Here is a 26,919-nt window from a genome sequence, read left to right as displayed (position 1 = left end):
CAACAGGGCCACTTTTTCCTCTCGAGGCGGTTCATGAATGATTGGCTAATCTTGTAAGTTTATAGGAATTTTTTCTGCCATGTTCTGATATTCTTGTTTCTGAACATTCGGCAATAACCTGGACATGAAGTCCACAGCAGATGCTTCCGGAGTGGTTTTCTGACATTGGTAATGCGTTGGGTGTCTTTTAAGACTCGCTTTTGAAGTCTTTCCACGGCGTCAGTTTCCTTTTCTCCTCTGTTTTGTTTGCAGTGATCGATTTTAAGTCCAGTCGGCCTTTCTAGGGCACAGGTGACAGGCAGAGCTAAGATGGCTGCCAGGCTCCCTGCCCGTGGTGTAGACACACTGCACGGTCCCCTCCCCGGGTGTGGGCAGGACCTGTGGAGATGATGCGATATCTCTCTCATGATTAGGTTGCTATTAAATTGACTTTGAGTTAATTAAAGGGGAGATTATTCTGGGTGGCCCTGACCTAGTCAAGTAAGCCCTTCTAGAGAAGGTGAAGTATCTGAGAGATGCTCTCCTACTGGCCTCTACATGGCCCCTATGGAGGGGGCCGTGTAGCCAAGACTGACAGTGGCCTCTAGGAGCTGGGAGTGACCCTCGGCTGACAGCCCACAAGAAAACGGGGCCTTGGTCCTACCACCACGAGGAACTGAATTCTGGAGACAACCTGAATGAGCCTGGAAGAGAGCCCTGAGCCTCAGATGAGGCCGCAGCTTGGCCTGGATTCCTGACTGTGAGGCCCTGATAGAGAACCCAGCAAAGACGTGTCTGGACTCATGACCTACAGAAACTGTGAGGTAATAAACTTGTGTTGTTTTAGGTGGCCATGTTTGTGGTAATTTGTTACACAGCAGTAGGAATAGTGTTCTTGTTCAATGATTTGGGACATCACTGAGAGTAGCCCCAGAGCTGGGATTATGGGGGAGGCCATTAAGCCTCTCCAGTGAGGCAGCTTCTGACCTGAGAGGCAAGTATCATGCCCCCAAACCGGAAAAGCTCTCACCAGGTAAGGTCCTAAGATGCTGTAAATCTCTAATGCTTCTTGGAATTTTGTAGCTTCTTTGTGAATAGTAGGGAATTTCTTTGCTAAGATTTTAAGGTCTTCCAGTATCTGGAGAGAGCCCACCACCACTGGGGGGATGCCAGACCGTCTCCTAGCAAGAGCTGGTGCATTTGAGCTTATCTGATGCCAGTCAACAGGTTTGGACCAAGTTGCAGGCGAGATTTAAGATTATAATTGTCCAAACTTGGATCCTCACTAAAGATGATTGTGATGAGGATTGTAGTGCAGCCTCAGGTCAGGATTTGATATACCTAAAAGAGAGGGCAGTGGGGCCACTGCTAGCTCCGGCTTATGGAAAGGCATGGGTTTTTTTTTCCCCCACATTTAAAATTGATTTTATTTTTTTAAAATAGACTTTTTTAAGAGCAGTTTTAGGTTCACAGCAAAATTGAGAGGAAGGTACAGAGATTTCCCATATCTCCTCTGCCCCCACTATCAACATCCCCTACCAGAGCGGTACCTTTGTTACAATTGATGAGCCTACATGGACACATCATTATCACCCAAAGTCCATAGTTTATCTTAGTGTTCACGCCAGTGTTGTACAATCTGTGGGTTTACACAAATGTCTAATGACATGGATCCTCCTCTGTATTATCATACAGAGCCGTTTCATTGCCCTAAAAATCCTCTGTGCTCTGTCTATTTATTCCTTCCTCCCCCTAATCTCTGGCCACCACTGATCTTTTTACTGTCTCTGTAGTTTTGCCTTTTCCAGGGTGTCATATAGTTGGAATCATACAGCATGTCGTCATTTCAGATTGGCTTCTTAGTAATATGCATTGAAGTTTCCTCTATGTCCTTTCATGGCTTGATATGTCATTTCTTTTTAGTGCTGAATAATATTTCCTTGTCTGGATGGACCACAATTTGTTTATCCGTTTACCTACTGAAGGACATCTCGGTTGCTTCCAAGTTTGGGCAATTATGAATAAAGCTGCTATAAGTTTCCGTGTGCAGGTTTTTGTGTGGACGTAAGTTTTCGACTCCTTTGGGTAAACACTGAGGACCGTGATTGGTGGATCGTACGGGAAGAGTGAGTTTAGTTTTCTCAGAAACTGCCAAACTGTCTTCGAAAGTGGCTTTACCATTTTGCATTCTCACCGGCAGTGAATGAGAGTTCCTGTTGCTTTACATCCTCATCATCATTGGGGGTTGTTGGTGTTCTAGATTTTGGCCATTCTAATAGGTGTGTAGTGGTATCTTGTTTCAATTTGCATTTCCCTGGTGACATTCCTGGTGTTGGTAATTTGTGTCTTTTCTCTTGTATTCCTGATCGGTCTGTCTAGAGGTTTACCCATTATCTTGATCTACTCAGATAACTGGCTTTTGGTTTCATTGATTTTCTCTGCTGTTTTCTTTTTTCTTTTCTTTTTTTTTTTGTGAGGAGGATCAGCCCTGAGCTAACATCTGATGCCAATCCTCCTCTTTTTGCTGAGGAAGATTGGCCCTGGGCTAACATCTGTGCCCATCTTCCTCTACTTTATATGGGACACCGCCACAGCATGGCTCTGCAAGCGGTGCATCTGTGCGCACCCAGGATCCAAACCGGTTAACCCCGGGCTGCCGCAGCGGAGCCTGGGCACTTAACCACTTGCGCCACTGGCCGGCCCCTTCTCTGCTATTTTCTGACCATTGCTTTCTACTCTGATCTTTATTATTTCCTTTCTTCTGCTTACTTTGGGTTTAATTTGCTCTTCTTTTGCTAGTTTCTTAAGGTGCAAGCTGAGGCCATTGATTTGAGACCTTTCTTCTATTCCACATCTATTCTATTGGCATCTAGTGCTATAAATACATCTCTGAGTATTGCTCTAGCAGCATCCCACAAATTCTGGTTTATAGTTCAAAATGCTTTCTATATCCCTTTCAATTTATAATCCATGGTTTATTTATAAGTCTATTATTTTGTTTCTAAATACTTGGGGATTTTCCAGAGATCTTTCTGTCACTGATTTCTAACTTAATTCCATTGTGGTCAGAAAATATAATCTATACAACTTGAATCCTTTTAAATTTGCTTATGTTATGGCCCAGAATATGGTCTATCTTGGTAAATGTTTTCTGTGCCCTTGAGAACAATTTGTCTTCTACTGTTGTTGGGTGAAGTATTCTACAAATGTCAATCAGGTCAAGTGGGTTGACAGTGTTGTTCAAGTTTACTATATCTGTTAGCATTAAACTGTGTGTCCCCCTCCCCACCCCTCACCCAAAAGACATTGAGATCCTAATCCCCAGTACCTGTGAATGTGACCTTATTTGAAAATAGGGTCTTTGCAGATGATCCAGTTAAGATGAGGTCATTAGGGTGAGCCCTAATTCAAAACGATTGTGTCCTTATAAGAAAGAGAAATTTGGACAGAGAGACAGACACATACAGAGAGAAGACGATGTGGAGACACAGGGAGAAAGGCATCTACAAGTCAAGCAAGCCTGAGGCTACCAGAAGCTAGCAGAGACATGGAACAGATTCTCCCTTACAGCCTCAGAAGGAACCAACCCTGGCAACACTTTGATTTTGGACTTCCAGCCTCCAGAACTGTGAGACAATAAGTTTCTGTTGTTTAAATCACCCAGTTTGTGGTACTTTGTTATGGCAGCTCCAGGAAATGAATACAACATCCTTGCTGATTTTCTGCAGACTTATGTCAATTATTGAGAGAGGGGTATTGAAATGTCTGACTATAATTGTGGATTTGTCCATTTCTCCTTGCAGTTCTATCAGGTTTTGCTTCATGTATTTTGAAGCACTGTTATTAGGTGCATAAACATTCAGGATTGTTATGTCCTCTTGATGAATTGATTTCTTTTTATTAAGAAATGACCTGGGGACAGCCCGATGGCACAGCAGTTAAGTGCACATACTCTGCTGCGGTGGCCTGGGGTTCGCAGGTTCGGATCCCGGGTGTGCACCAACACACTGCTTGTTAAGCGATGCTGTGGCAGCATCCCATATAAAGTAGAGGAAGATGGGCATGGATGTTAGCCCAGGGCCAATCTTCCTCAAGAAAAAAAGAGGAGGAGTGGCATCCAATGTTAGCTCAGGGCTGATCCTCCTCACAAAAAAACAAAAACAAACAAACAAAAACAAAAACAAGAAATCACCTTTTTATCCCTAGTAATATTCTTAGTTCTGAAATCTACTTTGATATTAATATAGCAGTTTCAGCTTTTTTTTCCCTTTTACAAGGGTGAGTATGGTATATCTTTTCCCATTCTTTTTAGTTTTAACCTATTTGTATCTCTCTATATAAAGTGAGTTTCTTGTAAGCAGCATATAGGTGGGTCTTGCCTTTGTAACCAATCTAACAATCTCTGCCATTTAATCAGCCTGTTTAGATCATTTACATTTAATGTGATTACTGATAGAGTTGAGTCTATCATCTTGCTATTAGTGCTCTATGTGTCCCATCTGCTCTTTGTTCCCTGTTCCCTCTTTTTCTGCCTCTTTTGAATTACTTGACTGATTTTTTTACCTCCTTTGTTGGCTTATTAGCTATAACTCTTTGTTATTTTAGTGGTTGTTTTAGGGTTTATAGGTTTATACATCTTTAGCTTATCACAATCTACCTTCAAGTGAAATTATACCACTTCACAAATAGTATAAGAACTTTACAATAGTATATTTCCAAGGACCTTTATTCCTGGGGTCAACAAACTTTTTCTGAAGGAGTCAGGTAAATATTTTAGGTTTTGTGGGTCATACAGTCTTTGTCACAATTACTCAACTCTGCTGTTATTGTGTGAAAGCAACCATAAACAATACATGAATGAGTGGGTATGCCTGTGTTCCAATAAAACTTTATGTACAAAAATAGATGGTGGGCTGAATTTGGCTCACGGGCCATAATTTGCCAACTCCTGCTTTATGCTATTGTTGTCATGCATTTTACTTTTTTTACATTGGTTATAAACCCTACAATACATTGTTCTTATTTTTGTTTAGTCAATTATCTTTTATAGAGACTTTAATAATAAGAAAAACATCTTATATATTCATCCCTGTAGTTACAATTTATTCCTTTTTGTAGATCCAGGTTTCCATCTGGTATCATTTTCTGCTTGCCTGAAGGATTTCATTTAACATTTCTTGTAGTGTGTGTCTGCTGTTGATGAATTATTCCAGCTTTTGTATGTCTAAAACATCTTTATTTTTCCTCTGTTTTTGTTTTTTGTTTGTTTTCTAGAAACATAGGGTCTGTTGTGGAAAATGTTCCATGTGCACATGAGAAGAATGTATGTTCTGCTGTTGTTGGGTGGAGTATTCTTTAGGTGTCTGCTGGTCTGAGTGGTTTATAGTGTTGCTCAAGTCTTCTATTTCCTGTTGACCTTCTGCCTATTTGTTCTGTCCCTTATCGAAGTTAGGGTATTGAAGTCAACTGTTGAATTGTCTGTTTCTCTCATTAATTCTGTCAGGTTTTCTTCATGAACGTTAGGCTCTGTTGCTAGGTTCATATATATATATTATTTATTTATTTATTTATTTATTTATTTATATTTATTTTTCCCCCCTAAAGCCCCAGTAGATAGTTGTATGTCATAGCTGCACATCCTTCTAGTTGCTGTACGTGGGACGCGGCCGTGAGGCCGGAGAAGCCGCGCGTCGGTGCACGCCCGGGATCCGAACCCGGGCCGCCAGCAGCAGAGCGCACGCACTTAACCACTAAGCCACGGGGCCGGCCCTATATATATTTTTTAAATTGTTATGTCTTCCTAATGAATTTACTCTTTTATCAGTATAAAATGTCTTTGTCTCTAGTAACAATTTTGTCTTAAAGTCTATTTTGTCTGATGTTAGTATAGCCGCTCCAGCTCTCTTCTGGTCACTGTTTGCATTGTATACTTTTTTCTGTCCTTTTACTTTCTACCTATTTGTTTCTTTTTTTTTTTTTTGGTGAGGAAAATTAGCCCTGAGCTATCATCTGCCAATCCTCCTCTTTTTGCTCAGGAAGACTGGCCCTGAGCTAACATCCGTGCCCATCATCCTGCACTTTATATGGGACACCGCCACAGCATGGCCTGACAAGCGATGTGTCAGTGCGCGCCCGGGATCTGAACCCAGGCCGCCAGCAGTGGGGCACGCGCACTTAACCGCTATGCCACGGGGCCGGCCCTCTACCTATTTGTTTCTTTGAATCTAACATACGTCTCTTGTAGGCAGCATGTAGTTAGATCATCTGTGAGTTGGTTGGGTTTTGTTTTTGTTTTTTTTTTTGGCTTTTAATTTCATGTTTAGTATCAGTGCTTCAATATAGAATATTTTGCAATATTTACTGACATCTGGATACCAACAGTTTTTTCAAATACCAAGTGCCAATATTTTCTGGTAAATATTGATTTTCCCAAAACAAAATAACCACACATAACACAATTTCAGGAGATGGTCATACCATCAGCATAATTCACCCAAATTACAAAAGGGCGATGCTTTAAAATCATGCACATCATTTCATCATTTTCATAAAACTTCTTTTTAAAGTCTACAAAATTGCCAGTATAAAAAGATTCCTCAAAAACTTTGTGATAACATAAACTACAAAATTTACTTTGAAAAAATAGGGAGGTATCATTCAAATTTTGGCTTTCAGAGTTTTTTTTTAATCTGTTAAAAAATATGGTGAGGAGTGTGTTGAAAGAGGTGGAGAGAAAGGAGCTTCCAGTTGATGGAGTCAACATGTCTGAAAATACTTCAGCAATAGAAAGGAAAAACTTCAAGAGCTAGAATACATTGTAAAAGTCTTTCAGAAAGATGAACAGACGAGCAGTTCTTGCACCAATTGCACCCACAGGAGAGAGGTCTTCTTGAAGAATGCTTGTTTGTTTGGTTTTTTTTTGTGTGTGAGGAAGATCAGCCCTGAGCTAAGGTCTGATGCCAATCCTCCTCTTTTTGCTGAGGAAGACTGGCCCTGAGCTAACATCATGCCCATCTTCCTCCACTTTATATGGGACGCCGCCACAGCATGGCTCGACAAGCAGTGTGTCGGTGCGCGCCTGGGATCCGAACCGGCAAACCGCGGGCTGCCACAGTGGACCACGTGCACTTAACCGCTTGCGCCACCAGGCTGGCCCCAAAGAATGCTTGTTTATAGAATCTTCTCTAAGATAGAGTTGGCTGCCTCCAATGATTCATCTTTTACTAAACCAATATCATAAGAGCCCATGTACTTTTCTAAAAACTCATCCACTCTATCATTTAGATATCCAGTTTCTAGAATGTGTTCAACATTTGCTACTCCATCTGCCATTCTTAAGTCTTGGGAGTCTCCTGGCAGAATTTTGTTGTTATTGTCTTTTCGTTGATTGAAATATTCTATGTTCTTCAAGGCACCATCATGTTTGTTAAATTCATGAATTAGTTCTCCTTTAAATCCTTTGAGGAACCCATTTTCATCAAAATCCATGAAGTTGGACGCTGCTTTGACATTTGGATGATAAGCACCACCTTGACAGATAACCCCCTCTACGATATCACTGATACTCACTGAAAATATGAACACAGGAGACTGTGTTGTTGGAGCTTATCAAAGACATTCTCATATCCTTCCTTGAGCATAACATCAGATTCTGCTACAATTTCTTTAAGTTTAGCTCTTGGTAAACAGGCTTTAGCCTGTTCAACAAGCAAGCCACAAGATTTAGTACATCATTCTACCATATTAGGGTACTTCTCTCCTATAGTAAGAACAGGATCAATTTCAATAGCAAACTATTTTTCCTTTAGTTTCAGTAACTTTTTTCGATATTCACCTATAACCAGCTTACAGTTGTCAATAATATGGCATTTTGGGCATCTTTTCCCTTTGTAGGATAAGCTACTTAGTGTCATATCAAAGTCTGTTATTATCTGAAGTGTGGCAGCTCCTCCTTTGATAAGACCAAAGATAATTTCTTCTACTTTTGTAGAGTTCTTGATGCGAACTGAACTTTTCTAGAAGTCTGGCCTCATTTTCACATGTACAGCAGACTCTTGATTAGTCATTTCTTGGTTATCCAGTCTTCCTTAAGGTGCTCTGAGTTCTTCTGTTCTTGCATTTGTCCTAGAACAACAGCATAGGTGGTAAGCAAGATCCAGAGATGATGATTTGGTCTTCTCCCGTCTTCCTCTTCAGGATGAATCTGTACTGGGCCAGCACCACCTCTGCGGCCAGGACACACACTGGCGCTCGCTACCGCACCCTCCTTGGCCGTGGCCACCTAGTCCCCAGCCGGGGCCTCATGCACCTCCAGACCCAAAAAGAAAAGGCTGCTCACGGCGACTGGGGCCTCCTGGATTGTGTTTTTATATAATTCTGCCAATCTCTGTCTTTTGATTGAAGTGTTTAATTACTGATAAAGTAGGGTTTACATCTTCCATTTTGCTATTTGTTTTCTATATGTCTTATGTCTTTTCTCTTCTTCCATTCCTCTATTATTGTCTTTCCTGTTAAATTAATGTATTCTAGGGTACCATTTTAAATCCTTTGTTGTTTCTTCCACTGTATATTTTTTTGAGTTATTTTCTCAGTGGGACCATAGTTGTGTTCACTGTAGAGCTGATTATTCTCCACTTCTGAGGCAACACCTTTCTGAGTATTCTGCACCCTTAATTATGAGTTCTTTTCCCAAACTGGCTGGTAGAAACAGGCACTGTTCCCAACTCCATGAGAGTCTGGGTACTATTCCCTCCAGCCTTTCAGATGGTTCTTCTCCCAACCTTGGGTACTTTTTTCACATGTATGTGCTGTGCTGACGACCCGAGGGGGACCCTCTGCAGATCTCTTGAGTCATCTCTATGTGCATCTCCTTTCTTTCTGATAGTCTGTCCTGTGAGCTCTTGTTGCCTCAGTTTCCCTGAATGCTCAGCTCTGTCTCCTCAACTCAGGGAGTCTGCTGGGCCCACTTCAGTCCCCCTCCCCACACTGCAGCCTGGAAACTCTGTCGAAGCAGTAAGCTGAGGCACCAGCAGGGCTCCCATGGCTTGCCTCTCCATCTTTCAGGGATTGCTAGCCTTCGTTAGCTGATATCCAGTGTCTAGAAAACCACTGTTGCATAGTTATTGTTGCTTTTGGTTTTTGGTTGTCACGCACAGGAGGGTAAATCTAGGCTCTGTTACTCCATTTGGGCTGGAAATGGAAGTAGTCATCGTTCTTGTTTAACAGATTCTTAGTATTCTACTGGCTGGGTGTGCCATAAATATATGAGTCCCCTATTGATAATCTAGTTTATAAACAATGCTGCAGCCTCTGTCTTTGTACATATACCTTGGCATCCTTTGCAAGAGTCCATAGAGAAAATTCCTATCTATGGAATTTCTGGGTCTAGGTTTTGTGCACTTACATTTTAAATGTGTGGTTTACTTGCCCTACAGTGTAAACTTTTATCATCAGCAATGGGCCAATGGTGGGGCAGAGTTTAGATTTTAAACTGAATAAATACTCATGTCCTTTGTAGACGCAGCGAGAGTTAGAGTAGGTCACTTGTATGTTCCCCTGTCTTTTATGAGGGAAATTATATATTATGATATCATTTGAAAATGTGCAGATTCTCAAAAATCTGGAGACCTATCCTTCAAGAATGTCAAAGTCTGTCTTGTGTTGAGCTTTTGGGTTCTAGAGGTTATCTTTCTCCAAAGGCCCTAAATCATCCTAGTCAGATATCTCAGATTTCTTGCGCTGCAAGTCTTACACTGAATATTTCTTACTTGTAGTTACTGATTTCTTTCTTCCTCTTCAACCAGGGTGCAGAGTCAGTAATGGGACTTTCTAAGCGCAAAGGGCAGACTCCCTTAACATCGAGCAGTATGATTCCAATTGGAGCCTCCACCAAGCATCCAAGTGCTGACCAGCCTCTGGAATCTGCCAGTGGTTTGGGCCCAAAGCAGACTTTATCAGGAACCAGTGGCACAGGACACCCCTCTGAAGGGGTGATTAGCAGAGAACGAAGCAGAGGTGCCTCTGCTACTGGGTTTCCTGGAAGAGAACAGCACCCAAGGGCCCGTGATGAAGCCGGCCTGGCAAAAGCCCATCGCCCCTCTGTGTCCCAATTCAGAGTCGAGTCAGATCGTCATAGGGCTAGAGAGCGGCAGAGCTTAGCACATCTAAGAAGAGATGAACAAGATGCACACCCTGGCCCAGTTCAACCAGACTTACCCTCGGCCACCTCTGCCAGAGATTGGCATCATCATGTGTACCCAGATCAGCATGGGGGAGTGTACGTTAGCCAGGGTCAAGTCTATCCAAGTCCAGATCAGCATGGATTAGGACTACCTGGCATGGATCAGTTTGCATTGCTACATCCTAGCACTTATCACCCACATGGCGTAATACCGCTCAGCATGGGTCAGCTTGGTGTGATGCCACCTGGAATGGATAAGCAGGAATTGGTGCTACCTGGCATGGATCAGCAAGGGTTTGAACCACCCAGGATAGATCAGCCTGGTATGGTTCCACTTAGCACATATCAGCATGGTGTGATACTTCCTGGCACAGACCAACGTGGTATGGAACAGCCTGGCATGGATGAGAGTGTAATGGGACCACTTGGCATGGATCAGCACGGATTGGTGCCTCTTGGCATGGATCAGCAAGGATTGGTACTGCCTGGCATGGATCAGCATGGATTGGTACCTCTTGGCATAGATCAACATGGATTGGTTCCACCTCTTACAGATCAGCATGGTTTGCTATCACCTGGTTTGATGCAAGTTGCTGCAGATCAGCAAGGTTTTGTACAGCCCAGTTTGGAAACATCTGGCTTCATACAACCTGGCGCAGAGCAGCATAATGTGATCCAGCCTGGCGCAGGTCAGCCTGCTTTGGTCCGGCCTGGCGCAGGTCAGCCTGCTTTGGTCCGGCCTGGCGCAGGTCAGCCTGGTTTGGCCGGGCCTGGCGCAGGTCAGCCTGGTTTGGCCGGGCCTGGCGCAGGTCAGCCTGGTTTGGCCGGGCCTGGCGCAGGTCAGCCTGGTTTGGTGCGGCCTGGCGCAGGTCAGCCTGGTTTGGTGCGGCCTGGCTCAGGTCAGCCTGGTTTGGTGCGGCCTGGAGCAGGTCAGCCTGCTGTGGTCCAGCCTGGAGCAGGTCAGCCTGCTTTGGTCCAGCCTGGAGCAGGTCAGCCTGCTGTGGTCCAGCCTGGTGCAGGTCAGCCTGCTGTGGTCCAGCCTGGAGCAGGTCAGCCTGCTGTGGTCCAGCCTGGTGCAGGTCAGCCTGCTGTGGTCCAGCCTGGAGCAGGTCAGCCTGCTGTGGTCCAGCCTGGTGCAGGTCAGCCTGCTGTGGTCCAGCCTGGAGCAGGTCAGCCTGCTGTGGTCCAGCCTGGAGCAGGTCAGCCTGCTGTGGTCCAGCCTGGAGCAGGTCAGCCTGCTTTGGTCCAGCCTGGAGCAGGTCAGCCTGCTTTGGTCCAGCCTGCTGTAGATCAGAGTGCTTATCCGCCTGGTTGGGTACAACCTGGCACAGATCAGCCTGGTTTGGTGCAGCCTGGAATGGATCAGCATGGTCTGGTCCAACCTGGTGCAGGTCAGCCTAGTTTGGTGCAGCCTGGAATGGATCAGCGTGGTTTGGTCCAACCTGGAATGTATCAGCAAGGTTTGGTCCAACCTGGAATGTATCAGCGAGGTGTAGTCCAACCTGGAATGTATCCACGAAGTGTGGTCCAACCTGGAATGTATCAGCGAGGTGTGGTCCAACCTGGAATGTATCAGCGGGGTTTGATACAACCTGGAATGGTTCAGCATGGTTTGGTGCATCCTGACAAAGGTCAGCCTGGTTTGCTGCAACCTGTTGCAGGTCAGCCTGGTTTGGTCCAGCCTGGAATGGATCAGCATGGTTTGGTCCAACCCAGTGCAGGTCAGCCTGGTTTGGTCCAGCCTGGAATGGATCAGCATGGTTTGGTCCAACCCAGTGCAGGTCAGCCTGGTTTGGTCCAGCTTGGCGCAGATCAGGGTAGTTTGGTCCAACCAGGTGCAGGTCAGCCTAGTTTGGTGCAGCCTGGCGCAGGTCAGCCTGGTTTGGTGCAGCCTGGCGCAAGTCAGCCTGGTTTGGTGCAGCCTGGCGCAGGTCAGCCTGGTTTGGTGCAGCCTGGCGCAGGTCAGCCTGGTTTGGTGCAGCCTGGCTCAGGTCAGCCTGGTTTGGTGCAGCCTGATGCAGGTCAGCCTGGTTTGGTACAATCAGGCACAGGTCAGCCTGGTGCAGTTCAGCCTGGTTTGGTCCAACCAGGCGCAGGTCAGCCTGGTTTGGTGCAGCCTGGCGCAGGTCAGCCTGGTTTGGTGCAGCCTGGCGCAGGTCAGCCTGGTGCAGGTCAGCCTGGTTTGGTACAATCAGGCGCAGGTCAGCCTGGTTTGGTGCAGCCTGGCGCAGGTCAGCCTGGTTTGGTCCAGCCTGGCTCAGGTCAGCCTCGTTTGGTCCAACAGGGTGCAGGTCAGCTTGGTTTTGTGCAACCTGGAGTGGATCAGCGTGGTTTGGTATACCCTGGCATAGATCCACAGGGCTTTTCTCAGCCTGGTATATATATGCCTGGCTTGGTTTCACCTGGTATATATCCACCTGGTCTGGTACAACCTGGTGCATATCCACCTGGTTTGGTACACCTTGGTTCCTATCCACGAGGTTTGGTCCAACCTGGTGCCTATCCTCGTGGTTTGGTCCAGCCTGGTGCGTATCCACGTGGTTTTGTGCAGCCTGGTGCTGATCAGCGTAGTTTGGTTCAACCTGGAATAGATCAGCGTGGTTTGAGGCAACCTGGTACAGATCAACAAGGCTTGATACCACCAGGCACAGAGTTTCGTGGCTTTCCAACATTCCATGCAGACTCTCGAAGTTTTATATCACCACGCCCATATCAGCATGGTGTGGTACCTCCTGGCAGAGATCAACATGGCCAGGTGTCACAACTCCTGGCCAATCAAGATTTGGCATTGCCAGGTATAGACCAAAAGGGTTTGGTACCACCAGAAACTTATCAGCAAGGTGTGATGCATCCTGGCGCAGACCAGCCTAGCCCAACACCATTAAGCACAGGTGTGGGATCTGCACACCCAGATCGACAGCATTTGGTATCTCCTGGCCCAGATTCAGATCAGCGTGACCATGTATACTCTATCCCAGACTCCTATGACTTAATGTATCCTGGCCCTCATGGCCCAGGGTACCAGGGTGTAGATCAGTATGTCCAGGTAGATGTGGATCCAAATCGAACATATGCCTCAAACCAACCAGGAGTCTCTATCCAGGCTGCCCCAAGCCAAGATGCCACCTTTGTCAGGAGTACAAACTCCCTTAACTATCTCGACCGAGTCTCATCAGAAAAGAGTGATGTCCAGAGTGAGAGACATGATTCACTGGATAAATTGGCTCCTAGCTTCCCTATGGCAGTGGAAACATTTCGTCTGATGGGAGAGCTCGTCGGCCTCTACGTAGAGCTAAAGGAGAACATGAAGGATCTGGATGAGGAGGAAGCTGGCCAAACTGACTTAGAGAAGATCCAGTATCTGCTTGCAGTGATGGGTGGGTACTGCTTGCGCAGAGGAGAGACTGCCGTCTTCGTTCTAAGTTGATTTCACCCTTTTCTCCCCTGGCCTCAACTCCTGGCAGCTGGGCCTCTTCCTGATCCCTGAAAGTAGCAGTCCCATTCTTAGGAATTCTGGGTTCTCCTTTAGCCTTCAGGGTCCAAAAGATAGAATTAAACCAGGAGGGACGAAGGAGCCTCAGGAGAGGAATGAGGCAGGTCCTTATGCCTTTGTCAGACTCTCTGGATGCAGCTGGGAAAAATGTTGGGGCAAGGAAAACAACAGAGTTGGGGGGTGTGCGGAGAGAGAGAATGTTGAAGAATTAAACTTAACCTTTGCCCATTCACAACTCTAGGCCCAGAGAATACTTACAATTTTAGAGTTGGGTAGAAATTGTGGGTCAGTGGTCCCAAAGCCCTTTAGGATATTAAACAATAGGTGGCTTTTTTATGGGCTAAGGACATTGCTCTCTCCTTTCTTCCCATGCCCTCCCCTAGTCACCAGGAAAAGCGTGATTAGTACTATGTCCTGTTGTTCTGTGGGGTGGCTTCATTGTGGGGGCTAGAAATGGGGATTGGGAGCCCCCTGGGAATCTAACCCTTCTGACTATAAGGCCTCCACTTTCCATAGTCAAAAAGACCATACCCCCTGACCTGCAAGAACACCTGAAGACTTTGAAGACCTTGACCAAAGAAGTTCGGCAGGAAAAAGCGAAGGTAAGTGAAAGAGGCCCCCCTCCGTTGCCTTGGAGAGCCAGTAACCCCACCTTCCATTGGTGTTGTCATGGGTTCCACAGTCCTATCTACTTACATTATTCTCTCACTGGATCTTTACAATCCCGTCAGATAGGAAATGCACCTCAGGTATCATCACGTTCATTTCCTGGGTCTAAAACCTGACTCTCAAAGCTGTTAAGATTCAATTTGGCCAACAAGGAGGCCTGTGCTCCTTTATGGTCTGTGGCCATTTCCAATAAAACCCACTGTCACCGGAACAGCCTTGGAGCCAAGTTCATGGGACTGTCTGGGGCCAGCAGTCATGGCAAGAGGCTACTAGGTCTTCAGTCCTTCTCTTAATGCCATCTGTCTACACCATGGGATGGATGGATAGACAGGTGGATGTCAGGAAGAGACCTTGGTTTTTGTCAGAGGGTTGGATTAGGATTCGGGAATGGGGAAAGGGCTTGCTTGGGCTGCAGAGGCACGTCCAGAAAACAGAGAGCTCAGGACTGCCTGACCCTCCTCTTCCATTGGGTTTGTAGCTGGAGAGGATGCAAAAGGTCCTGGAGGGCGACGGGGAGCAAGAAATAGGAAAGGAGATGAAAACTAGCCAGCTGAGCTTGCAGCTGGGTATCCTCAGGTAAAATGCCCCTGCCATGTGGAGATTGTGTCCTGGTGTCACTTATTCTCAGCCAAGGAGGTGATGGCAGCCTTGGTTCACTCATACCCTGAACTGACTACTATCTTTGACCTGGATCATATCTGCTCTTCAGGTTGCCCATATCTAGCTCAAGTTGCTGGTAGAAGTTTCCCAGGTTCTTAAAACAGCTCAGCACCAGCACCAGGGCTTGGAAGAGCCAAAAAAAACCTCCTTAGTCTCTGTCCTCAGCTGGAGGCTGGAGAAGAGAGCGCTCGCTAGGGCCCCTCAGAGCTCTCTTTGCAGTGTTAGGTTTCACCCAGTAGAGGCCTCTCTGGCCAGGACACTGGGGACCTGCCTCCAGGACAGGCAGAGCCTTGGACTCTCCAGACAGAGCCTGCAAGAGGTGGGGAAAGAGCCTGGTCTGCGTCCTCCTCATCCCTGATGGCTGGAGCTCAACACTAGTGGGCCTGGGCCCCTGGGCTGGCGGTGGGGCCAGGCCGTCTCTTGTGCACGCAGAGTCACTGTGGCTGACATTGAGAAGGAGCTGGCCGAGCTGAGGGAGAGCCAAGAGCGGGGCAAGGTCAGCATGGAACATTCAGTCTCTGAAGCCTCCCTTTACCTTCAGGATCAGGTGAGGATTCCACACTCTTCAGCCGCAGGGACCAGCCCCTTCTCAGAGTTGGCTGTGGACAGTGGGGGCAGCCCTACTCTCCCATCACTCACCAGTGTGTGTGTGTGTGTGTGTGTGTGTGTGTGTGTGTGTGTGTGTGTGTGTGGTGTGACTGTATCAGGGGTTCAGCCCCTCCTGATCCAAAACCAGCTCTGAGGCTGCAGGTACACGGGCAGGTATATCCCCTCTGGCAACGGAAAGTCACCTCTTCAAGGCCTGTCTAGATGCCATTAAATCTTTTTTTTTCCTATCTTTTTATTTATTTATTTTTTTAATTAATTTATTTATTTCCCCCCAAAGCCCCAGTAGATAGTTGTACGTCATAGCTGCACATCCTTCTAGTTGCTGTATGTGGGACGCGGCCTCAGCATGGCCGGAGAAGCGGTGCGTCGGTGCACGCCAGGGATCCGAACCTGGGCCACCAGCAGCGGAGTGCGCACACTTAACCGCTAAGCCACGGGGCCGGCCCCCTATCTTTTTAAATTATATAACTCACATACCATAAAACTCACTCATCCTTTTAAAGTGAACAGGGTAGTTCTTAGTACATTTACTAAGTTGTGCAGCCACCACCACGATCACCCTGGAATGAAACCCTGTACCGGGGCAGGCCCCGTGGTGTAGCGGTTAAGCGTGTGCGCTCTGTTGCTGGCGGCCTGGGTTTGGATCTCCGGCACGCACTGAGGCACCGCGTGTCAGGCCATGCTGTGGCGGCATCCCGTATAAAGTGGAGGAAGATGGGCACGGATGTTAGCTCAAGGGCCAGTCTTCCTCAGCGGGAAAAAAAAAAAAGAAAAAAGAGGAGGTATTGGCACAGATGTTAGCTCAGGGCTGATCTTCCTCACAAAAACAAAAGCAAAAAAAAAGAAACCCTGTACCTATTGGCAGTCACTCCCCATCCTTCCCACCCCCAGCCTCTGGCAGGAACTAATCTACCTTCTGTCTCTATGGATTCACCTATTCTGGACATTTCATATATGTGGAATCACATAATATGTGGCCTTTCATATCTGGCTTCTTTCACTTTAGCGTGTTTTCAAGGTTCCTTCATATTGTAGCATGCACTTCATTCCTTGTTATGGCTGAATAATGTTCCATTTTACAGCTATACAACAATTTATTTATCCATTCATCAGCTGAAGGACATTTGGGTTGTTTCTACCTTTTGGATATTATGAATAATGCTGGTAGGCACATTCATGTATTAGTTTTTGTGTGGACATTATGTTTTCATTTCTCTTGGTTATATGGCTATGAGTGGAATTGCTGTGTCATATGGTAATTCTGTTTAACCATTTGAGGAACTGTCAAACTGTTTTCCAAAGTGGCTGCACCCTTTTACGTTCCCACCAGTAATGTATGAGGGTTTCAATTTCTCCACATCCTCACCAACACTTATTTTCCCTTTTTTTTAATTATAGCCATCGTAATGGGTGTGACGTAGCATCTCATTATGGTTTTGGTTTGCATTCCCTAATGACTAATGATTGTTGGCCATTTGTATATCTTCTTTGGTATTTGATGTCTTTTCAAATCCTTTGCCCATTTTAAAATTGGGTTATTTGTATTTTTATTGTTGAGTTGTAGGAGTTCCTTAATATTCTGGATACTAGACTGTTAGCTGATGTATGATTTGCAAATATTCTCTCCCATTCTATGGGTTGTCTTTTCACTCTCTTGTGAGTAGAAGTGTCTGCCTTTCAATCTTGAATGATACTATCCTTGGTCACCCCAGAGTGTTCTCAGTAAGGAGTGTCTGGACCAGGAACGGCCCCCTGAGTGCTCACAGAGGATCAGATAGGAAAAGCCACTGGGCCCAGGGGGCTCATGTCAGGAGCCCCTCTGTGCTAGAGGCCCCATTCTGGGCCCACTCTCGAGTTTGCTGGAACAGTGGTGTGTACCATTTCGTGCCCCCAGAGCTGACTGTCCTGTGTGGGGTACAAGGAGCAGCAGATAGTGTGTGAGAGTCACCTGTCATTCCAAAGCTCTCATCTGAGCTTAGCGACCTCCAGGGCTCCCCCAGGGCCACGTTTCAGAGAGAATCCACTCCCAGCTGGGCAGGGCTGGCCTCCTGTTGCAGCCTCTTCAAGGCACCACCTTCCAGACTCCCGACTCTCCTACCACCTTAGCTTCCTGCCTTTCTCTTCACACACTGCCGCCTTCTCATGCGGCTCCTCTTCCTGGAATGTCCTTCTCAGCCTCATTTACCCAGAGGGCTGCAACCCACTCTTCACGACTTCAGTGAAATGCCCATATTTGGGGAGGTGCCTCCCTCTCTGGTGGAGAGGGTCAGTCTGTCCCCTTTATCTCAGGGGCCCCTGGACATGCTCTTGTGGACGCTTCAGAAGAGTGAGGGCTCTCCTGGTTACAAGCAGCCAAGTCTCACTGAGCGCAGGCAAAAGGGAGCTGGGATAAGAGTACGTACATGTACAAGAGCCTGCAAAAAGTGAAACTTCCAGGCTGAGTGGGCAATCTGGTCCGGTCCCTCTACCTCCCTGTCTTTTTGTGTCTGTGTATCTGTGCCTCTGTGTCCCTTTCCTTATCCATCTCTCTCAAATACCCCCCACATCTCTCTTCCATCCTACTCTCAAACAGCTTTCTCACCCCTCACACATGGTCCACATGGCTGCCCAGGCCCTGCAATGTCACCCACTTCCTGGCCCGGCCCCTCTGAGCCAGGCGACATGTCACAGGGCTTCAGCCAGTCTAGGGACTGGTTGCCCTTGAATCGGGTGCCTATCGAGGACCAATCATTTGTGGTGAAAAACTGGGACCATGGGGTACAGAAAAGAGCAGGAAGGCCGGTGGGAGGAGTTGGTTCCCGCCCAGCGCGAGAGGCCCCTGTAGTGGTAGTAGCTCTTAGTACATTTTTTATTGTTACTCACATGCTAGATGGGGACAGAGCACGGGGGAGCCCACCCGTCACATCCCCAGGGCCTGGAGCAGTGTCTGGGGACTGACTAACGGACATCACCACTCTAGGACTCTAGAGGGGATATGTTCTCACAGTGCACCAATGGGCCGGCTGGAGAAAGGTCCAGAAACCTCCCTCCTGCAAGGGCTTCCTTCAGCATTAGTGCTACACTCCCTGAGAACTCTGTTCGCTATTCAATGGACAGACATCGAGCACCTCCTACGTGCCGCACACTCTGCGAGGCACTGAGGGTGTGATGACTGCTCGGGTCACAGCAGGCAAGGGGCAGGAAGCACCCGCTAGTAGTGACAGCGTGGATGGAACGTGGCCGTGCCTTGCTCACTGCCCTGCACCTGCCTTCTCGCCCGCACCCAGTTAGACAAGCTCAGGATAATCATCGAGAGCATGCTGACCTCATCTTCCACGCTGCTGTCCATGAGCATGGCCCCTCACAAGGCCCCGACAACCTTGGCACCTGGCCAGATTGACCCAGAGGCCACCTGCCCAGCCTGCAGCCTGGACCTGAGCCATCAGGTCAGCACGCTAGTGCGGCGCTACGAGCAGCTCCAGGACATGGTCAACAACCTGGCTGCCTCCCGGCCCTCCAAGAAAGCCAAGCTCCAGAGCCAGGTGATTCTGGCTGGCCTCCCTCCTGGTGCGGCTGCACGTGCCCCACAGGGGGAGCCACAGCCCGGAGACCCACAGAGTGGGGAGTGGCTGATAGAGTTCCCTAAGGAAGGGGTACTTGGGCCCAAGGGCCAGTTTTCCATGGTGGAGTCCCTGGTCCTTCCATGGGGTCACAGCAAGGGCAGCAACAGAACTAGCTCTGGGGACAGGGGACCATGGAGAAGAGCTGGCTCCACTGAGTGGGACCGCACAGCTGACTGAGGGGTGGAGCAGTGCCATTCACCTGGCTCGAGGACACTGGTGTAGCTTTAGTGTTCATTGACTCCCCTCACTCCAGTTTTCTAGATACCCCTTCCCGATTCCCCCGCAAAGAGCAGGCTTGCTGGTGGGGGTAGGGAGAGCCACAACACAAGTCCCTGAGTCCTGCCTCTTGGACTCTGGAATTCAGATTCAGCCCAGGGCAGGTGGGGAGACTGTAGCCCACACCCCAACTCTCAGGGGCCACAGGGCAGCTCACCACTCCTGAACCTCCATCACCTCTACTGATCACCCCCACTGGCCGCCCCTGGTCCTTCAAGGCTAGCCCATGGAGAGGTCGGGGACTGAGGCTTGTGTTCCATTGGGTGGGCAGGTGGAAAGGGTAGTGAGCCTCCCTACTGTTGGTGGGAAATTGTGGAGCCAACTGAGGAGAGCCAGAATGGGGTTTGAAGTTGGCCTGTCTGCTGGGTGATGTTTTAAAAGCCAACTTCTCAGGGGCAGCAATCCCCCTGGGGGGTACCCCAGCAGCCTCAGGGAGCCTGCCTTTGTCTCTCCTGTTGCAGGATGAAGAGCTGCTGGGCCATGTCCAGCGTGCCATCCTGCAGGTGCAGGGCGACTGCGAGAAGCTCAACATCACCACCAGCAACCTCATCGAGGACCATCGGCAGAAGCAGAAGGACATCGATGTGAGCGGCCGGCAGGGCGATGGGGGCAAAGGCGAGGCCCCACCCCGCCCACCCCAGCCTTTCAGTTCCCTGCTCCTTATTCTCTGCTCCCCTTGCTCCCAGGTGTTGTACCAGGGTCTAGAGAAACTCAAGAAGGAAAAGGCTAACAGGGAACACCTGGAGATGGAGATTGACACAGTAAGGGCCGGGCCCAGGGGAGCCACCCATGTCCAGGGAGGTCTCACTGGTCATTCTTCGAAAGGCCAGGAGTGGAGGGGAGCCCATGGGGGGAATGTGGGCTCAGTGTCAGGGGTTGATACCTCAGGGGAGTGAGGTCCCCCTGTGTCCTTCTCCCATCTGAAGGGCCCCCTCCTCTCTCTCTGGGCAGAAGGCTGACAAGAGTGCCCTGGCGGCCAAAGTGAGCCGTGTCCAGTTTGACGCCACCACAGAGCAGCTGAACCACATGATGCAGGAGCTGGTGGCCAAGATGAGCGGGCAGGAGCAGGACTGGCAGAAGATGCTGGACAAGCTCCTGGTAGAGATGGACAGCAAGGTGAGGGGCAGAAGGAGCTCCAGGTCCCCTGGATTGGGACAATGCCACCTTCCCAGGGTGCTGCAGACCCCTCACCTGCTTTCTCAGAGCTCAGCTGGTTTCCCCCATCCTCACCCGCAGCTGGACCGCCTGGAGCTGGACCCTGTGAAGGAGTTACTGGAGGATAGGTGGAAATCCTTGCGACAGCAGCTGAAAGAGCGTTCTCCACTCTATCAGGCGGATGAGGCAGCCGCCATGCGGAGGTGAGGCCCAGAAGACAGCAGGGGAGGTTGGCACACTCTGCAGGGGGAGGGCAGGTGGGGAGCTGGGGAGTTCCCAGATGAGCAGCTCCTGCCAGCACACATTGTGCTCCGGGGCAATGGCTGATCCTGCCCAGGACCATCCCACAGTTGGAGTGACAGGATTTTCGAGCTTGAAAAGCTCTTCTAGCTCAGGCCAGTTCATGTTACAGCAGGGAAAGGGAGGAGAGGAAGGCTAAGGCTCTCCGGGCATGGGTTGGCACAGGGAGGGGGACCACATGGGAACCTGGCCCATGGCAGGCATGACTCCCAGGATTTCCATTATTGGCCGCCAGAGGGCCCCCGAGGTTTACACAGAGCACCCCTCAGGGGCCCTTTGGAACCCTGCTGGCTTTGGGTTAGGATAGGTGGGTGCTGGACGTGTCCCTGGGAGCAGGCATGTCTAGGAGCTGGTATGTTCCTGGGGAGCAGGGCCCAGATCTGTCTCTGGGGGCCTGGAGCCTGCCACCCTGGTGAGCTGAGCTTCCAGCCTGCCTGGCCTGCGGAGGGCCATGCCCTTCTGGGTTCTCCATCTCTCGCATTCTGGACCCTCTGGGCAGGGCACTCACCCTCTGTGTGTATCCATTCTTCACAGGCAACTCTTGGCACATTTCCACTGCCTCTCATGTGACCGTCCCTTGGAGACACCTGTGACTGGACAGTGAGTGCCCATACCTGGCCAACCCCAGCTGGTGGCCGTAATGGGGGTGGGCACAGGAGGGCTGTATCTCCTCCATTCCCTACCTGCCTCCAAGTCTTGTCCTTTCCTTCTCTCCTCTCTTGTGGGTCCATTCCTGGATGCCTGGACTGCTTCCTACCCCTCGGTCCTTCACCCCAGCCCTGGGTGGGAAGGCTCCTCAGGCAGGTGGAATGTGCGGAGTGGGGAGTAGGTTTGGACCATGGGATTTCTCACACTCCGACCCTCCCCTTCTCTCTGCCCCTGCCCAGAATCATCCCTGTGACTCCGGTGGGCCCAGGCCTGCCCGGGCACCGTTCCCTCCGCCCCTACACCATCTTTGAACTGGAGCAGGTCCGGCAGCAGAGCCGCAAGTACGGACAGCGGGGTCCCGCACGGGCTTTGCAGGGGAGGCAGGGGCAGAGACTGGAGGGCATGTGGAGGGCTCCTCCTCCTGGCTGGAACCGCAGGGGCCACTAGGGCGATTTCTGAGCTAGCCCCCAGCCCTGTCTAGGGCGTGAGCGTCGAGGAAGAGTGAAGCCCCGTAATCAGTTGCCTTTGGGTCCCTGCTGGGAGTCCTGGTGGGATGTCGCCAAGGGTGCTGGCTGCCTCTGAGAGCTCTTCTTAACCTCCTCACACCCCCCAGATGCTTCCACTGTCTCAGGAACCCCCGGCATGGGAGGAAGGGAGGGGTCCGGCATCACTCAGTGAGAGGGTCGGCTCAGTGAACATGGGGGGATAAGATGGGGGGGCACGTTTCACACTCCCTTGGGCTCCTGCAGCATTTCCACCTCCTAAGGATGGGGGTTCAGCGGTAAGGATGGTTTTCAAACTGCATTCTGGAGCCCTAGAGGTTCCAGGTAGGCGGGGCCAGGTGTGCAGGGACAGGGAGCAGCTAGGCCCCTTCAGCTCTCCCACCCCCAGCAATAGCCAGAGGAGCTAGGCGTATCTCCATCTGGCTCTCCTGCACTTTCCCATCTCAGGAAGCCTTCCCAGGCATGTCTGGCCATGGGCCCTCGGGTACTGTGGAAAGGGCTCCTGCCCACACAGTGTCCTGCTTACACAGGGGCAGGTAAAGGGGTGGAGTGGGCTGGGGTTCTGTCTGAGTGTGGGCTCGGGCGGTGCGGCTGCCTCACCCCTCTGTTCTGCCCATGCCCCACAGCCTGAAGCTAGGCAGCGCCGCCTTCCCTCGGGGCAACCTGGCACAGATGGAGCGGAGCGTGGGGCGCCTGCGTACCATGCACTCCAAGATGCTGATGGACATCGAGAAGGTGCAGATCCACTTTGGAGGCTCGGTCAAGGCCAGCAGCCAGATGATCCGTGAGCTGCTGCAGGCCCAGTGCCTCAGCTCCCCCTGCTACAAACGGTAGGACGGCACAGACTGGGCCTCTGGCCATGGGGCTCAGCTCTACCCACCCACAGCCGTGTGAAGGCCTCACCCTACTGCTGGGGAAAGCCCTGACAGAGAGGGAGTGTATGTGTGTGTGTGAATGTGTACGTGTATGGGTGTGTAAATGTGTGAGAGTGTGTGAATGCGTATGAATGCATATGTGTGAGACTGTGAATGTATATGTGTGTGAGTATGAGTATGTGTGTGTGTGTGTGAGAGAGAGAGAGAGAGAGTATGTGGTCTTTAGGATGGCCTGGCCATGAGGCTGCTCTGTCCTCTCACCTGCCTATTCCTAGGCCCCCTTTGCCCCCTGGCTCCCAAAGACCCCTGAAAAGAGATGCCTCTGGCCAGCCCCCACCATAGGTGTGTGCCAGGTCACACCTGCTCCCAGCAACTCCACTGTCTTCATCACAGGGTGCCCGATGTGGCCGATTACACCTACTCGACCGTGCCTCGGCGTTGCGGGGGCAGCCACACCCTCACCTACCCCTACCGCCGCAACCGCCTGCAGCATCTGCCACAGGGCCTGTACCCCACCGAGGAGATCCAGATTGCCATGAAGGTCGGGGGGCGCTGCCTGGGAGGACAAGGTTGGAGGGCCCTACATGACCCCAGATCCTCAAGGCATTCTGGAAAGAACACCAGAAGTCACCTCATCTGGCCGTCTGCCTTGCGGGAGGTTCTTAATCAGACCCAGTTAAAGTCTCAGGTTCTTATCCTTTGCTGGGAAAAAGAAGGCCATCCTGGCCACCTGCCCACCTGGCACTACCACCTCCACTGCGGGCCCTCCCTTCACCTGCCGCTCCTGACAGGGTTTTAAGCATCATTTGGTATTGGGAGTCAGGAGAGAACAGCACTCTGTGCCCCAGGCCCTCGTGGAGGCAGGACCGGAGGGTGAGCTCTGGGTGCCGCATGGTAATGGATACTGGCCCACCTTCACAGCATGACGAGGTGGATATCTTGGGCCTGGATGGACATATTTACAAGGGACGGATGGATACCAGGCTACCGGGCATCCTGAACAAAGACAGTGAGTGTCCAGGTGGCCCAGAGGCCCCCCAGGCTCCTTGCTTGGGTCCCACAGAGTCCATCCAGCTCCCACAAGGCCAGGCACTTCTTGGGGCCACCAGACCCTGACTGCCTTCCCCCTCTACCTCCCTGACTCCAAATATTCAGGTCTCCAAAAGCCCCAGGTCAGTGTTTGCTTAGCCGGGATGTTGTGACCCCATCTCTTGCCAACCTTCCCCCTCATGCTGCCACCACCGGCTTTCTTGCCTCAGCCTCTGCTCCTAGCATCACCGCAGCCAAGTCTTACACTTTTTCAAAACTCAAAATGCCCTCTTCTGAGCCCCCGTCACTCAGTGAATCTCTCGTTCCCTGGGATGCCCCCTGTCAGTTGGCCATTCCTGAAGTGTGCCAGGTCTCACCACCATGTACGCACCTCTCTAGCTGCCTCCCCTCCTGGACTGTAAACCCGGGTCAGAACTCACCCAGCCCCTGGCACATGGCTGATGTGTGTAGGTCCTCAGAGGAATCTGAGTGGGTGGGTGGGTTGTTGGACAGACAGACGTATGAATGAATGAAGTGCTTATAAGGGGCATATCCATGAATTCAGCCTGAGAAGGACCCCAGCTGAGGCTGGCTGTGACCAGCAGCCCTGCAGCCCTCTCCCCATCCCCATGGGTCCCCATGGGGCTCTCACTCAGTGTCTCACAACTGACCCTTTGCTCCACCGTCCCCCATCAGCCTCAGGGGTTACAAAGCACAAGGCCAAGCAGTCCCGGCCCCACGTGCACCGGCAGCTGTCCCTTGGCGACAACAGCCAGCTGCCCTCACGGCCTCAGAGCGCTCAGATGCTGGCGGGCAACAACTCAGGTAGTGTTCCTCTGGTTGAAGCCTCAGCACTGCCCCGGGCCTCTTCTGCCTGCCCCAGCCGCTTTCCTGCCCATGGCTGGTATACGCCTTTATTTCCCTGGAGAGAGGAAGGGCCTAGGGGCTGAGGGATGGGACGGGAGGGAAGAGAGAGAAAACTCGCCCTACTGAGTTCTTGATATGTGCCAGGTCTGTGGGGTAGGTACTAGGACTGTCCCCATCTCTCAGAAGAGGAAATAGGGGTAGGGTGGCAGCCCCTATTTCCCAGAGCCAGAGGCTCTGGCTCCAGCCACAGGCCTTCCCAGCTCACAGGCCTGACCCTCCTGGAGCTGGTGCGCACAGCCTCTCACGGCAGCTGCTGGGCACAGGACCGTGACATGACCTCTGAGAACCCCTGTCTGACCCTGTCTTCTTGCCCCCAGGCCTGGAGGGTCTCTAGAGTCTCTGCTCTCCTCTGAGGGGTTAAATCCTGCCTCAAAGCCAGGGGGCTAAGAGCCCCTCAGGGCTTGGCCACACATGGGGGCCAGAGAGGGACACTGGCCTGGAGCCAGAAGGCCGGATCACTTTCAAGTGACTGAGCAAGTCTCCCCCTCTCCAGAGCACTTTCCTCCTCTGTCAGTACAGGGGTGCTGGATTAGCACTGCTAGAGTTAGGGGCCCCATGAGAATCTAATGAAAGTTGCTGACCTTCTTCCTATAGAAAGTTATGTACCCACAACACTTCTGGCACTTGCAGGAGGTTCAAGGACCCCACGACCCAGGTTAAGCGCCCCAGCCCTAGATGCTCTTTACCATCCCTTCCAGTTCCAGCGTTCAGTGAGTGCCTGGAGGAAGTGGAAACAGAGTAAGGGATAGTGGTGGTCATGGCACCTCGCCTTTATTGAGGGTTCCTCACCAGCCAGGCCCTGTTGAGGACCTTTACACATATGGACCAGTTTTAATCCTCACACCAAGACTAATGGTAGGACCCATTGTTGGCCTCACTCATAGCTGAGAAAACCGAGGCACATAGAGGTTAAGGTGCTTGTCCAAGGTCACACAGCTAGGAAGCATCAAAGCTGGACTCCAAACCCAAGTTGTCTGGCCCCAGAGCCAGTCTGTGGCCCTGGCTCCCAGAACTATTTTCTTGGGGGTACTTAGCTTCCTTCTCCCTGGTGCATCACTGTCTACTCCAAGGGCACTTAAAATGTTACGGGAGCAGGAGAGAGAGGGAGGAACAATTAGGTCAGGGGAGATCTTAGGAAAAATTCCTGCACTTATTTGTGTGAATATTGCTCAGATAGTCCCTGTATTAATAGAGGAAACATTACCAAAGAGGCAGGCTCTTGGCCCCTGATGGAGGGCTTGTTTATTTTTAACTCACAGAGATTATGAAGGAGCTTTGCTTAGGAGCATGTGTGAGGGCTTGCCCTGCACAGCCCCCTGTGATGCCAGTCCCTCTCCAGCATCAGGTCTAGGTTCAGCCTGGCTAGTGGGGCTGCTCCCCACTTCCCTAGACTTTGGGCAAGCTGGGGTGAGCTGCTGGAGGACGTGGGGAGTGAGACAGGGATTGCAGCCCCTCCTGTCTTGCAGCTCCTTCTCATCAATGGAAAGACAGACCTGTCTCCTCTGAGGGGCGCCTCTCCCAGCCGAATCTGGCCCACCCGTCCAGCCCCAGCGAGATGGCAAACCTACCGGCAGGGCTGGAGATGCACATGGACGTGCCTCCTGGAGAGGGGCTCGAGGAGCCCACCCGGGGGCCGCGGTCCACCTCTGCTCACTGAGCAGAGATATAAATAAATATTTGGGAAGAAGCTTGGGGCGGCGAGGCTTCTCTGGTGCTGGCTCAGGAAGATGGAGTGAGAGGGAGGGGCCTGCTGCAGGCCAGGGACCTCTAGACGCCCCCAGATCCAGGTGGCAGACCTTCTCTTGGAGAGTGGGTCTGGCTTGTAGCCCGAGAATTAGACCAGAGGCCCCCAAACAGATTAAGCTGTTCTCCAAGGGTACTGGGGCTTCGGGAGAGCAGAACATTGCACCCAGGGTGGGGAGGGGGCAACACAGGTCAGACCCCAGGCTCTGGGGACTGGTGGGCCTGGGTGGGGCCTGCTGTCACACCCCCACCAGCTCTGCCCTGACCTCAG

The 26,919-nt window shown here is 50.5% G+C and overlaps 1 protein-coding gene and 1 pseudogene across 1 annotated transcript in view; one reads left to right on the top strand and one right to left on the bottom strand.

The window, feature by feature from the left end:
- QRICH2 (glutamine rich 2) overlaps positions 1-26,919 on the top strand; it is a 33,997-nt gene extending 7,078 nt beyond the window's left edge. Inside the window, exons 4-22 of the mRNA XM_058561701.1 lie at positions 9,783-11,298; positions 11,491-11,940; positions 12,031-12,189; positions 12,640-13,536; positions 14,169-14,254; positions 14,800-14,897; positions 15,414-15,528; positions 18,857-19,111; positions 19,930-20,052; positions 20,155-20,229; positions 20,420-20,584; positions 20,705-20,826; positions 21,458-21,523; positions 21,811-21,912; positions 22,701-22,904; positions 23,343-23,490; positions 23,871-23,958; positions 24,675-24,803; positions 26,372-26,919. Coding sequence (XP_058417684.1) covers positions 9,783-11,298; positions 11,491-11,940; positions 12,031-12,189; positions 12,640-13,536; positions 14,169-14,254; positions 14,800-14,897; positions 15,414-15,528; positions 18,857-19,111; positions 19,930-20,052; positions 20,155-20,229; positions 20,420-20,584; positions 20,705-20,826; positions 21,458-21,523; positions 21,811-21,912; positions 22,701-22,904; positions 23,343-23,490; positions 23,871-23,958; positions 24,675-24,803; positions 26,372-26,562 — 4,989 coding nt within the window. The 3' untranslated portion in view covers positions 26,563-26,919. The remainder of the gene's footprint in view (positions 1-9,782; positions 11,299-11,490; positions 11,941-12,030; positions 12,190-12,639; positions 13,537-14,168; positions 14,255-14,799; positions 14,898-15,413; positions 15,529-18,856; positions 19,112-19,929; positions 20,053-20,154; positions 20,230-20,419; positions 20,585-20,704; positions 20,827-21,457; positions 21,524-21,810; positions 21,913-22,700; positions 22,905-23,342; positions 23,491-23,870; positions 23,959-24,674; positions 24,804-26,371) is intronic.
- Positions 6,790-8,118, bottom strand: LOC131417780 (cytosolic 5'-nucleotidase 3A-like; annotated as a pseudogene).

Source organism: Diceros bicornis, chromosome 18 (genome assembly GCF_020826845.1).
Source record: "Diceros bicornis minor isolate mBicDic1 chromosome 18, mDicBic1.mat.cur, whole genome shotgun sequence".
In the NCBI taxonomy this organism is placed as follows: domain Eukaryota; kingdom Metazoa; phylum Chordata; class Mammalia; order Perissodactyla; family Rhinocerotidae; genus Diceros; species Diceros bicornis.
The sequence above is the reverse complement of the archived record's forward strand: the minus strand, read 5'-3'. Positions and strand labels throughout refer to the sequence as shown.